Source organism: Emys orbicularis (genome assembly GCF_028017835.1).
Source record: "Emys orbicularis isolate rEmyOrb1 chromosome 2 unlocalized genomic scaffold, rEmyOrb1.hap1 SUPER_2_unloc_1, whole genome shotgun sequence".
NCBI classification, from domain to species: Eukaryota; Metazoa; Chordata; order Testudines; family Emydidae; genus Emys; species Emys orbicularis.
This window is the reverse complement of record NW_027045124.1, coordinates 22,828-36,875: the sequence shown is the minus strand read 5'-3', so window position 1 is coordinate 36,875 and position 14,048 is coordinate 22,828. Positions and strand designations below refer to the sequence as shown.

Sequence of the window (14,048 nt, the reverse complement as noted above, 5' to 3'; positions counted from 1 at the left end):
TTGCGTCTCTTCTGTGTTTGTTTTCCATGAACATTCATGCAGTTTGTTTTACCGGCACAAATGTGCATAGAAGATGAATGTTAAATTTACTTTCCAGAAGCATTCACACCAGACACAAGGATTATAATAACTGCAGTCAGAGAACAGAAACAATACCATGCGACGATATGACCAATCACAACTAAATAGCAGTAAATGAAGTTAATTGAAAACATAATCAGATAATTTAAAATAACTAACAAATTAGAGAAAATCATAATCTGCTCATGGATTTTCCACAACCAGAAGAGGAGGTGAAATTTGCCTAATAGATTCTTCCTCACAAATTACTGTTAGGTAGGGTGGCTGTTTGTACTCCTCACATCTTGTGTTTCTATTCATTCGAAGGATATTCTATAGAATAAAGTTAAAAGTTTGACTATGTGGAGTCTTTAATTGTTTGGAAAATTGGAACTCTATTTACTGTTTGCCTTAAAACTCAGAGTTATAGTGAGGTTTATGGTGTAGTCAGCTAAAGATATGTTGGACTTTCACAGTGTGGTTTGCAGGTTTTCTGAGTTTTCTGTAAAACTTTATCTAGGAGTGGTAAAGGCCATTCACTTTAATGAGTCAATAAATATTTTTGAATGACCTTTTTGTATTTTTTAACAATATTTGGTGTTAAAATATACTACAATAGAGGCAAGTAGAATAGAAAACAAAAATAGTCATTTTCTTTCTTTCTTATGTAGAAATTCCATAGAATTTTGCCAAAAATCCTTCTCAGTTTCTATTGTTCCAGACTATACGGTGTTGGCATTCCAAGGTTTAAACTTAATTCTTTTGATACTTAGGAATGTCTTGTGAATGACACACCAATCCTGGGGCTGATCCTGCGGTCTTTTCTGAGGCATAGCTCCAATGGTCATAAACGGGAGTGTTGCCTAAATCAAGACTATAGGACCAGCCTTTAATTTTGGATTTGTTTGCAGTGTCGGTTTCATCTTCTTCCTCCTCTCGGTTTTCTTCTGCGTAACTTTTAGTAGTTTTTGCCTGGGCACAGCAGCACCACACTTTGAAACTTTCTCTATTGCTAGAGGAGCTGCCTTTAAAGTTTTCAAGATAATTGATCAGGTATGGATCCTTCTACCCTGTCCTCATAATTGGGCTATTATTTTGTATGAGAGCACTAATGATGCCAATAGAAAAATAAAGTAGTAATAAGCAAAAAGCCATGGTAATTTCCATTGAAAAATAAAGGAGGAAAAAATTAGTGTTTGCCAAATGGAAAAAGACCAAACTGGCTTAGAAAGAAACATTATGTTCAGGCTCTTAAAAGGAAACTACAAAGAACAGAATGCAGTTACCAAAGCAAAGTAACTATGGCAGCTAGCCTTAGATTGCAAACTACCCAATGCTAAAACAGGTGTGGTGTGGAAGATGTTTTAAATTGTAGAATAAAAATATGAAATATTCAGGCTATAATGACATCTCCCTCCCTCAACTGTGCATTTGTAAATTATTTGCTTAAATTTTCATTTTTTTCCACTCCCCAGAAACCCACTATAGATAGTTTTTCTTCAGATGGACACAACTTGATCACATAAAGGGAACACTTGAATTTAATAATGTACAGTTCGGTTATCCTTCAAGACCAGATGTCCAGGTAGGAGAAACACCTATTCTGTGCTGTGTTGTAGTCACTGTGACTACAACTTGAAATATGGCATGTTACTTTTGTATTATGCTAAAAGAGTTGTGTGCTTTAGAGGACAGGATGGAAGCACGGCAGATTGGAGTCAGGCGGTTGATTTGAGTTCCATGCGTAGAGAGGAAACATAAAAGAAGGCATGGAGAAGAGTGTTGGAGAAGAATGTAAAAAGGGGTTGTCAGCCAATGGAATGTTTGAGCTGAGTGAGGCAAGAAAGATGTGGCCTCTAAAAAGGACAAGAGAAGAGAGATTGGAAGAAGCAAAGTTATGCAGGGTCCTGAAGGTGAGCCCAAGGGCTTGACTGTGATGCAGGAGGCATGCAGGAGCCAATGGAAGGACTTCAAGAGGGACTGAATGTGGTCAGAATCATGACAGTAGATGACTTTTTGCTGCAGAACACTGGACAAATTAGAGTATGTGAGGTGTCAGGAAGGGCAGGTTCCAGTGGTTGAGGTATGAGACAAGATCAGAGCCAGAATTTGCAATGGGAATGAATGGGTTTTGAAAATGTAGCAGGGATAAATCTGGCAGGATTTAGTGACAGAATCTCATTATTTTGAGATTGTTCTACATTTTATTTTTTAACTACCACAAGGTTTTGAAAGGTCTCACTCTGAAAATTGACTGTGGACAAACGGTGGCATTGGTTGGCAGCGGTGGATGTGGTAAGAGCACAATGGTCCAGCTGCTTCACAGGTTTTATGATCCACAGGAAGAAGTGGTGAGTACAGCAATTCTAGAGCATAGTACTGTTTACATAGGTATTAAAATAGTAATATACAAAGAATTATAGCTATACAAGTCCTCAAGGAGAAAGGAGACAAGTGGAGCACAAAGTTGGGGATATTGTACCCAACTATAATACACAAGATTTTGGGCCAATAAGCCGCTGTTCCTCCCATCTGATGCTGGGAGATTTAACAAAAGTCTAACTCTTACAAAGTGAGCCTTACAGCCCTCAGAGAGTGGATCACTTGGAAGTTATATAAATCACTGGCAAGCTTTTTAAATACTGTAGGGTGTTTTCTGTTCTGAGCAGCCTCACCTTTTACATTAGGAATTTGTTGCAGATGCTGGGCTTGGATTTAGAACACCCAAACACACACTTGGCTGGTGTCCTGCATATTGGGTAGCCTACTTGCTTAACAGTGTTGTTTATAGGGTTTCCTGTGGAGGGTAGATATTGTCTTGAATTGAAATAAATACAATTTTTAATTATTAAATATTATTTAGGAGGGACCATCTAAATGCAGATCTGTCCTTTGCTGGCAGATCTTTGCCAATGAGTCTGGCCCCAGAGCTCAGTTCAAATCACCTGCTACCTGCTATTCAGATCTACTGTAGATCTACTAGTAGATCAGATCCATGCTCCTCCGAGGGACCTGGAGGCTCCTGGTATTTAATATCGTATGTGATGAGAGGAGAGAGAGGCTATTGTTTTTTAAGCTTAACTACTTTAGAGGTGTTCATGTGCCACAGTGTTAGGGGCCATATATGTATCTAAATCGATTGAGGTAACATGACCACGTAGGAAGATGAGGCCACTGATTATCCATACTTAAGTTACTCCATCCTTGCGGCTCACTCCAGAACCTGAACTTCTTGTCCTGGCACTGTGAATTGGCAAGCGAGTTTTGGAGAAGTGGGCCAGGGTCCTGATAGGACAGTCTCTGGGCTTGGCCTTCTCGCAACTCTGTCCTCCAGGCCACTATGTAATGGTGATCCCCTTCATGTGTGAAATGGGAAAAAATAGCACTGTAACAAAATACAGCCAAGCACACCCCACCCCGGCTCCAGTGTCACACAGTCCTGTGAGAGTGCATGTAGAAGACCGGTGTTCATCTTAAAGTTTGCCTGACGCTTAAATCTGTCCTCTCCTATTTGCTATCCAGACAAAGAATTTTCATGGGCATTTCTGAGCACAGCTAAAGTGTAAAGTGCCAAACCTTGTGTTACCTCCTCCACCATATGGATTACCTGCATAGGACTGATCTCCCATTTAAGATACATGATGATTGTTCTTTTTCCCTTCTATCCTCCTTGCACCATGCTTCATGCAGGCTTTAGGGTGTGTGTCATTAAACCATAATACCATATGGTTGATAAGCAGAGATGGCCTCCGCTAGTTTCAAATTTTCCTTTCCTGCAAAAATGAAAAGTATCTCCAGCCAACACTGTGTAAGGGATGGTAGGATTCAGATTGAGGGTGACTTCCTCTTTCCTTTACTTTGGCCTTACTGCAGGTGTGGTGCCCAGCAGAGGCAAATCTCCACTTGGTGTATGGCAACATCTGGCCAAGGACTACTTCTTCACTGAAACAAAAATAAATCCTCACTTTTCTCATGAATCCTAAATCTGCCCTAACAAACTGAATGGGAAGATTTTGTCTGAAACATTTCTAGGTTTAGAAAGATTCAAGAACATGACGGTCTTTTTGATCTGTTTGTACAGCACCTAGCACAATGGGGTCATGGTCCATGATTAGGGCTTCTAGGTGCTACGATAATAGAAAATAATAAGAAAAATAATAATATACAACCTCAGGCTCTCATAGTCTTTTTTTTCTTTAGATCATAGTGGACGGACATAAAGTCCCGTAATCTGAGACATTACCGAGAATTCATTGGTGTGGTCAGTCAGGAACCTGTTCTGTTTGGGACAACAATTAGAAACAATATAAGATATGGTCGAGAGGATGTAACTGATGAAGAAATTGAGAATGCAGCAAAAGAAGCAAATGCTTATGATTTTATCATGGAGTTTCCTGATGTAAGTATGGTACTTAAAATAACCTGCATTCTTAGAAATGAACTGAAATAAAGTGAGATATTGAGATATGCCCATAAAAGAAACCATTTTTTGTGTGTGTGACAGAAGGAATTTACATCAATTGCAATGTTTCTCTAAATTCTCTGAAACAGACATGTAAGGAAATGGAAATAAATCCGGGCTGGGTCGGGGGAGGGATAACAAAGCTGGAAGCATGAATGACTCTGATATAAATGCATCTTAAAAGTAAGAACTATGGTTGTCTTTCCTTCAATCTCAGCCCCAAGTTGAGGGACAGCTGCCCCTCTGCAAAATCACAGAATATGGGTAACCAAAACTCAGCAACAGCTGATAAATGTAAGCAGGGAAACATTGATTTTTACAGCCACCTTGTGGCCAAGAGTGGAAATTGCAGTGTCATTCAAAATGTGTATTTTTAGGCATATAAGGTGGTGATCAGGGTAGTGCTTATGGCACAAAGGCCCCAGTTCAATAAGGCACTTGAGCATGTGCATGACTTCAGGCACATGAGTATCCTCACTGTCAACAGAACTACTTATGTGCTTCATAGGATGACCAGATGTCCCGATTTTATAGGGAAAGTCCTGATTTTGGGGCTTTTTCTTATATAGGCACCTATTACCCCCCACCCCCATCCCGATTTTTTACACTTGCTGTCTGGTCACCCTAGTGCTTCAAGTTATACAGGTGCTTCAGTACCTGGCTGAATCAGGGCAGCAGATCTGACATGTATTTTTTTGAGGGATGCTGCGGCTGAGTGGATAAGATTTGGGTCTTTCACATCAGAAACCTTGTTCCAGTACCAGATCAAGCAGAAACTCCCTCTATCACCCTGGGATGCCCCTCTGGTCCTTAGTACCCATCTGAAAAAATTCCATGACCACCTGCTTGTGGGAACGTTTTTGCTATTGAAAGTGACTTTGTGTAGATTTCATTCCAAATGGGATTTGTGTCCTGCACTCTGGGGATCAGACAATATATAACCTTAGGTTTCAGAGTAGCAGCCGTGTTAGTCTGTATCCGCAAAAAGAACAGGAGTACTTGTGGCACCTTAGAGACTAACAAATTTATTAGAGCATAAGCTTTCGTGGGCTACAGCATCCAAAGAAGTGGGCTGTAGCCCACGAAAGCTTATGCGCTAATAAATTTGTTAGTCTCTAAGGTGCCACAAGTACTCCTGTTCTTTTTATATAACCTTAGCTTTCATTTCACTAGGGTGCTCCCAAAATACAGAATTATCTTGCTCTCACTGTGGGCCTGATCCAAAGTCCATTGAAATCAAGGTTGGGGGGTGGCGTATCTCTCCATAGACTTCAGTGGACAGTGAATCAAGCTCTATTTAGTGGTTAATTGTTTAGACTGCAAAACTGATGGTGTCGCTGCTATTTTCTCAGAAATTCAATACCCTTGTAGGAGAAAGAGGAGCCCAGATGAGTGGTGGCCAGAAGCAGAGAATAGCCATAGCTCGAGCTTTGGTGCGCAACCCTAAAATTCTCTTGTTAGATGAGGCCACATCCGCCCTGGATACAGAAAGTGAGTCAGTAGTCCAAGCTGCACTGGAAAAGGTAAATGCTGGGTTATTGACACAACCTCTAGTTCCATCTTCTTGAATCAAATATATTTTCTTTCAAAGCAAGGAACAGATGAACAAGATTATTATTGTACTGCAATGACAGGGATGATTTACTCAATTACTGCCAAATGCTGCCCATTGCTCAGCAGTAAAATGCTGTAACCCCACTGGGAACAACAGTAACCACGTGGTAACTCTCACGGTGGCCCAATCCTGCAGTGAGGCTCTGTATGGGTGAGCCCTCAGTGCAAGACCGGGGTCTAAATCACGTAGATATAATGCATGTATTGTTATGTGGTTATGGGGCCCAAAAGTTGCCCTGATGCACATGCAAACCCATTGGCTACCATCAGATTGTAAATAGGGTGCAAATCAGTGAGGGCAACATTTGCCCTTTGGCAAATAATTTGTCACCGTTAGAGCTTTTAGAATCAACATCTTGTCCTTTTCTTTAAAATCAATTTTAAATACACAGACATCTGAATTGGTACAATCGCTATTTCTGTACTTTCAGATCATCAGACCAATGCAAACAAAAATGCAAATGGGGTATTAAGAAGTGCTACAGTAATGTTAATCTTTTGAGTGTGTAAATATTGATTCCTTCTAGTTCATGCTTTTCATAGAGATGTGCACTGCCGAAGAAGTGTGCATTGATTATTATTCCACTGCATGTCACTCGTGGCTACTCCCTCCAGAAAACAGATCCTCAGCACTGATGAACGATTTGTCTACATGGCACTGGCAAAGTGCACCAAAGGGGTGTGATTTGTGAAGCGTGGTACAGTGCTGTGCTCTCACTGCCCTTTAAAAGGTACCTAGCTCATGTTAATATCGTTCTGTTTCAAATGGGACTACATGAATGTGAACCAGGTACCTTTTAAGGTATGTCTACATGGCAATTAACCACCTGTGAGTGGGCCCGTGTCCGCAGACTTTTGCTCGTGGGGCTCACAATATAAAACTGAGGGTAGACTTCTGGGCTTGAGCTGGATCCTGAACTCGGGGACCCTCCCCCCTCATGGGGTCCCAGAGCCTGGGTTCCAACCTGAATGTCTACACTGCAATTTTATAGACCCACAGACTGAGCCCCATGAGTCTGAGTCAGCTGACCTGGGCCAGCCTCAGGTGAGATATTGCAGAGTAGATGTGTCCTGGGTGTCTTTATGCCACTCTGGCAGCAAAGAAGACACTTACAGAAGCTTCAAGAAGACAGTTGAGAGCTCCCACAGTTCAGGAAAACTCCTGGGAGGTGTGAGGCTAGCGTAGCCAACTTCATGCTACCTGGGCCCCTGTATAGAGGCATGTTGGTGTTGGATCATATTAAAGAAGGTCTGTACTAAAATCACAAGTAAGTTTTTGAATCCCCATGGTTTAAATTCCAGGGCATTGCTAATTAAGAGGTCTCTTGCTTTCTGTTTCTCCCCCTCTCTGTGTGAAACTCGCAAGCTGCTAATTGTGTTAGTACATCCTAAGACAGAGAGTCTGTTCTCAAAGCGATACTTTGTAACAACAGAAACAGCACACAGAGACTCCCACCCTTTGTAGTTTTTATCTCGCTTTGTTATGAATGTTATATGGCGGGAAGCTCAAGTAACTTTGTAACACCCCAAGAGTTGTTAAAGTCGGGAGAGACAGCAAAATAACAATTGTGACTAAAATAGAGATAGAGAATGGATGTGGATGGATGCTTGGTGTAGATAATAAATGAATGAGCAGGGAAGTGCCAGCCTAAGAGTTCAATATCCATCGGCCGAAGAATGCGCAGAGTGGAGACAACTGGATGGCCCCCAGAGGGCAAACCGGAATCCACCCAACCATCCCAAGGATGAGAGAACTGAAGAACAAAATAAACACCTGATAGTCATCATGGAGCCATCATTACAATAGCATGATGAAGCAATTCCCATAGACTAACATAGGAATGAATTCCTATAAAAACGGATTCTAAGGGCTGAGGACTCTGAGACTTGTTCTGCGACCACCCTCCAGGAGCATCGGATGCGCATCTGACAAAGACTCGGCTCCACCCTTGTGTCCAGGCTACCTGGCCAGTACTCTGTCATGAGCAACCTCTAGGCTGGTAACTATAACAACTCTGCAGAACTTGTATGAATGATTGTATAAATGGATATATAGATAAGTAAGGAATAGTAGTAATATAGAATTGTATATTCAGATCTTTTTATTGTATATAAAATAAATGTGGCATTTTGCCTTATCCCCCTTACAAGATCCTGTTGGTCATCTTCTTCTTCTTCTTCTTATTATTATTATATAACATTGGGGCAGGGCTAGAGCCCATGTTGCTCCATCTGCTCCTCTGCAAGGAATCAGTCCCTATGAGACTGTTCCACATGGCATAACCTAAAGCAGCTCAGAGTTTAGCTTTTTAAATTTTGAATAGAATAATTAAAGAGAGAGAGTGTCAAGAAAATCAGGGGAAGCAAAACAAGCTTTCTGAGTTTGTTTAGTGTGGATGCTGACAAGCAGGTGTCCTGTAGCTCAGCAGAGACAGAACCAGGATACAAATGGTTTTAGTTGTCAGTTGTGGAAAAACTCATGGATTGTCAGGGTGTTTAGCAAATGAAATCAATGGGAGTAACTACTCAATATGACCAATTAGAGTAAATTACATTACATCTCCAAGCCACAGGGGACACAAATTACAATGTGGTTGTTTGTTTACAGGCCAGCAAAGGTCGAACCACTCTTGTAATAGCTCATTGGCTTTCCCCCATTCGGACTGCAAATGTAATAGTGGCCATAGCTGATGGTGCTGTGGCTGAAGTAGGAACACATTCAGAGCTGATGGAGAAAAGGGGGTTATATTATTCACTTGCAGCAGCACAGGTACCTTACAAAGATACTAAAGTTTTGCTGTGAAAGTCCTTGTTTGTGACATATCAACTTCATTTATTTAAAAGATAGAGCAATAAGCAGGTGACGCATACACTAGTACATGCGTTAAGTTCTTTACTCTGCCAAGAAGTGAGAGGCACAATGGTAACTAAAAGCCAAATCACCACCTCCTGCACAAACACAAGATTGTTCTGTTCGTACATGTCACTGGGGTTTGCTCCTCCCCCCATGCCTCCCCAAACCCACAGATACCCCAGGATGTGCTGAAATCAGGCCCCCTTCCCCACCCTCCAGCATCCTTGTAGCACAGCTCCTTTGGCAACTGCTGTGTGTGGAATCCCAACTAAAGGGATGGATGGAAGCTTTCACAGCATAAAGGGGGTTCCAAAGAAAAGGTAACAGTCTAGTCTGTAATTCTATTGCCTAATTTTGATGTTGGATCCACACTACACACAGAATCTATCAGAATCCAGATGCCCCCTAACTTTGCTAGACAACCAGGTGCTTGTACAATTACAGTTGTAGTGCAGGTGTGTATATACACCATTTTCAGCATTTTCCCCCACTGTTGCTCTAGCACCCAGTGGAACTTCAATGGTAGAAATGGTGCTAGTGTACTGTAGGCAGAGCACAGGCATTTTTACTACCATGTTCTCTAACCAGGGTTAGAATAGAGGCTGATCTACCTGGTTCTGTCACCGTTGCTAGCCCAACTGTGAGAGACGTGCTAGTAGTTTTGTTTAATGGAGACAAGGCCTGGACTGGCACTAAGGCTGTGACAGTGGAACAATTTTAAAGCAGTGTTTTTCATACCATTTATGTTACCATGGTTTTAAAACCACTCCTGTTAACAACACAGTTTAAGAATGGCCAATAGATAAAACTAGGCTGTTTTTAAGCCATATTTTAGAAAACTCTTGAATATACTTTGAAAATTGTTTGTTTTTAAAAAACAGTTTCAAGACGAGTTTGGCCTGCTCTGACCCTGGAAACAGTGTTTTAAACCATATTAGTAGGAAACTTACTTATATGATGTTATACTTTAGAACTGTTATACTGTCATGGATTCTTTCATCTGTGCAATTTAGAATCAACTCACTTTGAAACTGTGGGAAGATAAACTAGAAGGAAATTCAGAAGAAATTGTGTCAAAATACTAGGAATGAAATCCTCCCCCTATCAAAGCCGATAAGAGTTTTGCCACTGACTTCAATGGGGCCAGGATTTCGGCCTAAAATGGGAGAACACACATGTATTCTCAGGAGTTTTGCAAACCATTTAAAAAATAGAATTAAAACAATATGTCAAAGTATTTTTGAATGTATTGTTTGCTTACAACCTTTTAAGCCCACTTCTGGAAGTCAATGGAAGCTCACAGGAATAACTGCACAGGATTAGGCTCTTTGGAAGAAAGTGAGCATGGCTTCCTTAATGCTTGGCACAAAATGTTAGCTTTTTGTGTAAATATGTAGAGAACACAGAAGATGCCTGTAGCTGGATTTCAGGACGTGAGGAGTGAGAATCCAATAACTAGGAGAAATGCTCTTATGTTTCTGCCAAATAAGGGTATGAGTAGCAAATTTAGTCAGAGGACTAAATCCAAAATAGCAGTCAGGGTCTCAGAGAACCTACATGACCCTGCAAATGGAAGTGGAGTCTACCTAGGGTGACCAGATAGCACGTGTAAAAAATCGGGACAGGGGGTGGAGGGTAATAGGTGCCTATATAAGAAAAAGCCCCCAAAATCAGGACTGTCCCTATAAAATCAGGACATCTGGTAACCCTAAGTCTACCTAATGCAACTACACTGACCTTTTGGATATATTTGTGACTGAATTTATGTTGTGTTAAAATCTATTAAAACAGAAGACCATGAAGAATCAACAGAAACTATTACCTTAAAAGATCATGAAGAAGCGTTCCCCATCAATGGGTTGATTTCGAAAAGAGCAAGCATAAAACATGTTCCACAAAAAGAGGCTGAAGAAGAAGCTGCACCTGAAGAGGTAATGGTTTACTGGAGCTTAGTCGAGATTTTTTTGGTTTGGTTGTTTGGTTCGTGGGTCTTTGTTTTCATCCTGCAAAGCTTCAGCAGCTCAGTGGTAAACCTGCACAATTCTTCCAGAGAGATCAGAACATTTCTGAAAGGGGGTGTATATCAAAGATTATTTCAGTGGGAGTCAAGAGGACTGTCCTCTTCCTAAAATTGTATCACTGATTCAATGTGCAACTTTCAGCAAATCATTTCATTTCTGAGTGTGCCGTTTCCTCATCTGTAAAATATGGGTAATACATAACCTTCTTTGTAGAGCTTCCTTGAGTGAAAGGTGCTACTGAATGTAAGTACAAAGCATAATTATCCATGTAAAGTTTGCTGTTAAGAGTATTCCAGGGTGTTTTTAGAATGGATTCTGTCCAGTCCTGTCACTTGTAGTCATTCCATTTACCTGCCTTGTTCTCTACTAGTCCAGGGTTCTTAAACTCAACTTTTCCTGTAGGCACCATAATGCAGCTCAGCTCTCTGAAAAATGTAAAATTGAATTGTATTTGACAAAAATAAAAGATCTGATTTTAATCTGTTTTTCTTTTCCAGGAACACCTTCCCAAAGTTTCTTTCCTCAAGCTTTTTAAATTAAACAAGTCCGAGTGGCCTTTCATTGCACTGGAGACACTAGCTGCTGTTATTAGTGGAGCATCATATTTGCTAAAATTATAACAGTAAGTGGAGTACTGACTTTTCCGTAATGTAACTGTGAAGGAGGCTAGTTAAGTTGACCTGATTGGTAGCATTGGCCCTATGTACACTTCAGTGAAACCAGGGTAGTTAGAATCATTTTTATACATAGTTCTTCACAAAAATATGCTAGCATAGTTTCACCACTGTTTCTTGGGTCACTGAGCGCCCAACATAAGCAGATTATAAACATGGTTTGTAAAACAATTCAGAACATAGGAATATCATGTTTGCATCTTTCTATTTAAAAATGGTTCTGGCTAACATAGTTTCTCTGTGGTCTAATCCTTAGTATTTATATTACACTTTTTTGCCATTCACAAAGCACTTTATGAACATTAATGAATGAGTCCTCACAACATATCTGTGAAGGAAGGAAGGAAGGATTATCCCTATTTTACACAAACTGAGGCAGAGAGATGTGAGTCGTCCAAAGCCGCAGAGGATATGATTGTTGGAGCATGTTGTAGAACGGAGAAGTTCCCATTCCTGTAGTTTAATCATAGAATCATAGAATATTAGGGTTGGAAGAGACCTCAGGGGGTCATCTAGTCCAATCCCCTGCTCAAAGCAGGACCAACCCCAACTAAATCATCTCAGCCAGGGCTAATCGCTGGCTCACACCTTCTTTTCCTCTCTCTAATGCGGATGGGGGGTGTGTGTCTTTCTGCACTGAATAGAGTGAAGTAAGGCCTCTTGTAGTGCTCCTGTTCCTGAAAGATTATGCCTATTGGAATATCATCAAGAAAAAAGGTTTCCTGATGGCATCAGAGGGCCAACTTCTATTAGGAAGTCACTGACCAACCAGTTGCTAACAAGATTGCTTTTTTCATTCCTTCTCATTTTGACTTCAGTGCTGTGTCAGCGTTCCAAAGCCAGGGAATGGGCACAATAATTACTGCCGTCTCTGACACCTGTGCCTAGAGGTCTGAACAAAGGTAATTCTCTGTAGCCAGGCAGCAGAGGTACAGCACCATGACTATCAGAAGGGAGCCAGTGTGAGGCAGAAAAGTCAGTGTGAGGCTTCTGAAAATTTAACCCTTAGTCCTCGTTAACTTTAACCTTGAAATATTCATTCATATAAATACTCTCCTCTCTTCTTCCCCAAGTATGTAAGAAACTCCATTCTAGTCTCTATAGTGTTATACAGCATCTATTAATAGGCTGGCTAACAAAATATTTGGATGTTTTTCCTTCTATTTTTGCAGATCTTCTCAATAAAAGATGATCCGGAGAGGATCTGCCATGAAGCTAACATTTTCTCCATCACATTTGCTGTTATAGGTGGTGTTTGCTTTATCACTTGGTTTTTGTAGGTAAATTCTCATAATCAATAAACCAGTTGGTCGGAACAGCAGTTTGCATTCTAGTAACTACTTTAATCAGCTATGTGTAAGCGGGGGAATGGTCCCGCTATTGTGGGGAACTTTCCTGGCTTCTGCACTACCCTGGTGCATCTATTCCTCCTTTACCCAGAGGCCTCCCTGCCCTCGAGGACTCCCCTTCCACTCTCCTGTCTGGCAGAGTCCTCGTTACCTCAACAAGGCTCGACCCCCAACGTTGCTGTGGTCACCTAGGTCAGGGGCTAGGGTGTCCCCACTCTGGGATGCTCTCTCTGCACTGGATGCTTTCCTGACCCACTGAATATTACATAAGATTTAAAGCAATACAGTTTATTTAATTAACAATTAGTTTTAAAAGGAATAAGGAAAAATGGGAAAAGGTTAAAGGAAACACATCACCCCGCTCTGTGGCAGGGAACATCACAAACAGTGTCTCTGGAATGTCAGGGCAGTTCACAGTCTGTTTCTTGTAGGTCCCAGGCCTCCTTCTCAGGCCCTGGCCGTACTGCAGCGATGCTGTGGGTTGGACACTTGCTCTGGCGGTGGACACACACTCTCAGTGGCAGGACCCGTCTTCCCAGCATTGCCCCCGCCCTGTCAGGGTTACGCTCCCCCTCCAAGTCTGGCCTGCAGAGCTTCTTGGCTGACGTGTCTCCCTGTGCTGGGCCCACTGCCCAGGGTCCCCCTCGCTCTCCTCAGCTGCTCACCATACCCGGCTCCGGACTGCACCACTCTGCCTCAGCACGGCTGCTGCTGTTGCTCTACCTCCAGCTCCCTGGGCTGTTTCTGGCCCCTCTGGCTCTGGTTGCTGCAGCTCTGCCCCCAGGACAGGTCTGCTCTCTCTGGGCTGTGCTCTGGCTTTGGTGCTGCAGCTCTGCTTCCAGCAACTTAACTTGGGCTCCTGCTCTCTCCTTAGCTCGGCCCCACTCTGTCTAACCCAGGCAATTCCAGCTCACACGGAGGAGGGGACCCTCCTGACTCCTTGATTAGCCTGTCCGTCCTGTCAATCAGGCTGACCTAGAGCATTGGCCTCTCCCCATTGCCCCTGGGGACTGT

The 14,048-nt window shown here is 42.0% G+C and overlaps 1 protein-coding gene across 1 annotated transcript in view; it reads left to right on the top strand.

Moving 5' to 3' along the window:
• Nucleotides 1-12,961, top strand: part of LOC135894766 (ATP-binding cassette sub-family B member 5-like) — a gene marked incomplete at its 3' end in the record, with an annotated part of 31,457 nt that extends 18,496 nt beyond the window's left edge. Inside the window, 11 exon segments of the mRNA XM_065422862.1 lie at nucleotides 972-1,113; nucleotides 1,536-1,572; nucleotides 1,575-1,645; nucleotides 2,286-2,415; nucleotides 2,484-2,491; nucleotides 4,268-4,459; nucleotides 5,875-6,045; nucleotides 8,745-8,906; nucleotides 10,388-10,481; nucleotides 10,782-10,921; nucleotides 12,858-12,961. Of these exon segments, the coding sequence (XP_065278934.1) occupies nucleotides 972-1,113; nucleotides 1,536-1,572; nucleotides 1,575-1,645; nucleotides 2,286-2,415; nucleotides 2,484-2,491; nucleotides 4,268-4,459; nucleotides 5,875-6,045; nucleotides 8,745-8,906; nucleotides 10,388-10,481; nucleotides 10,782-10,921; nucleotides 12,858-12,961 (1,251 nt within the window).
• Between the last annotated feature and the right edge of the window lie 1,087 nt (nucleotides 12,962-14,048).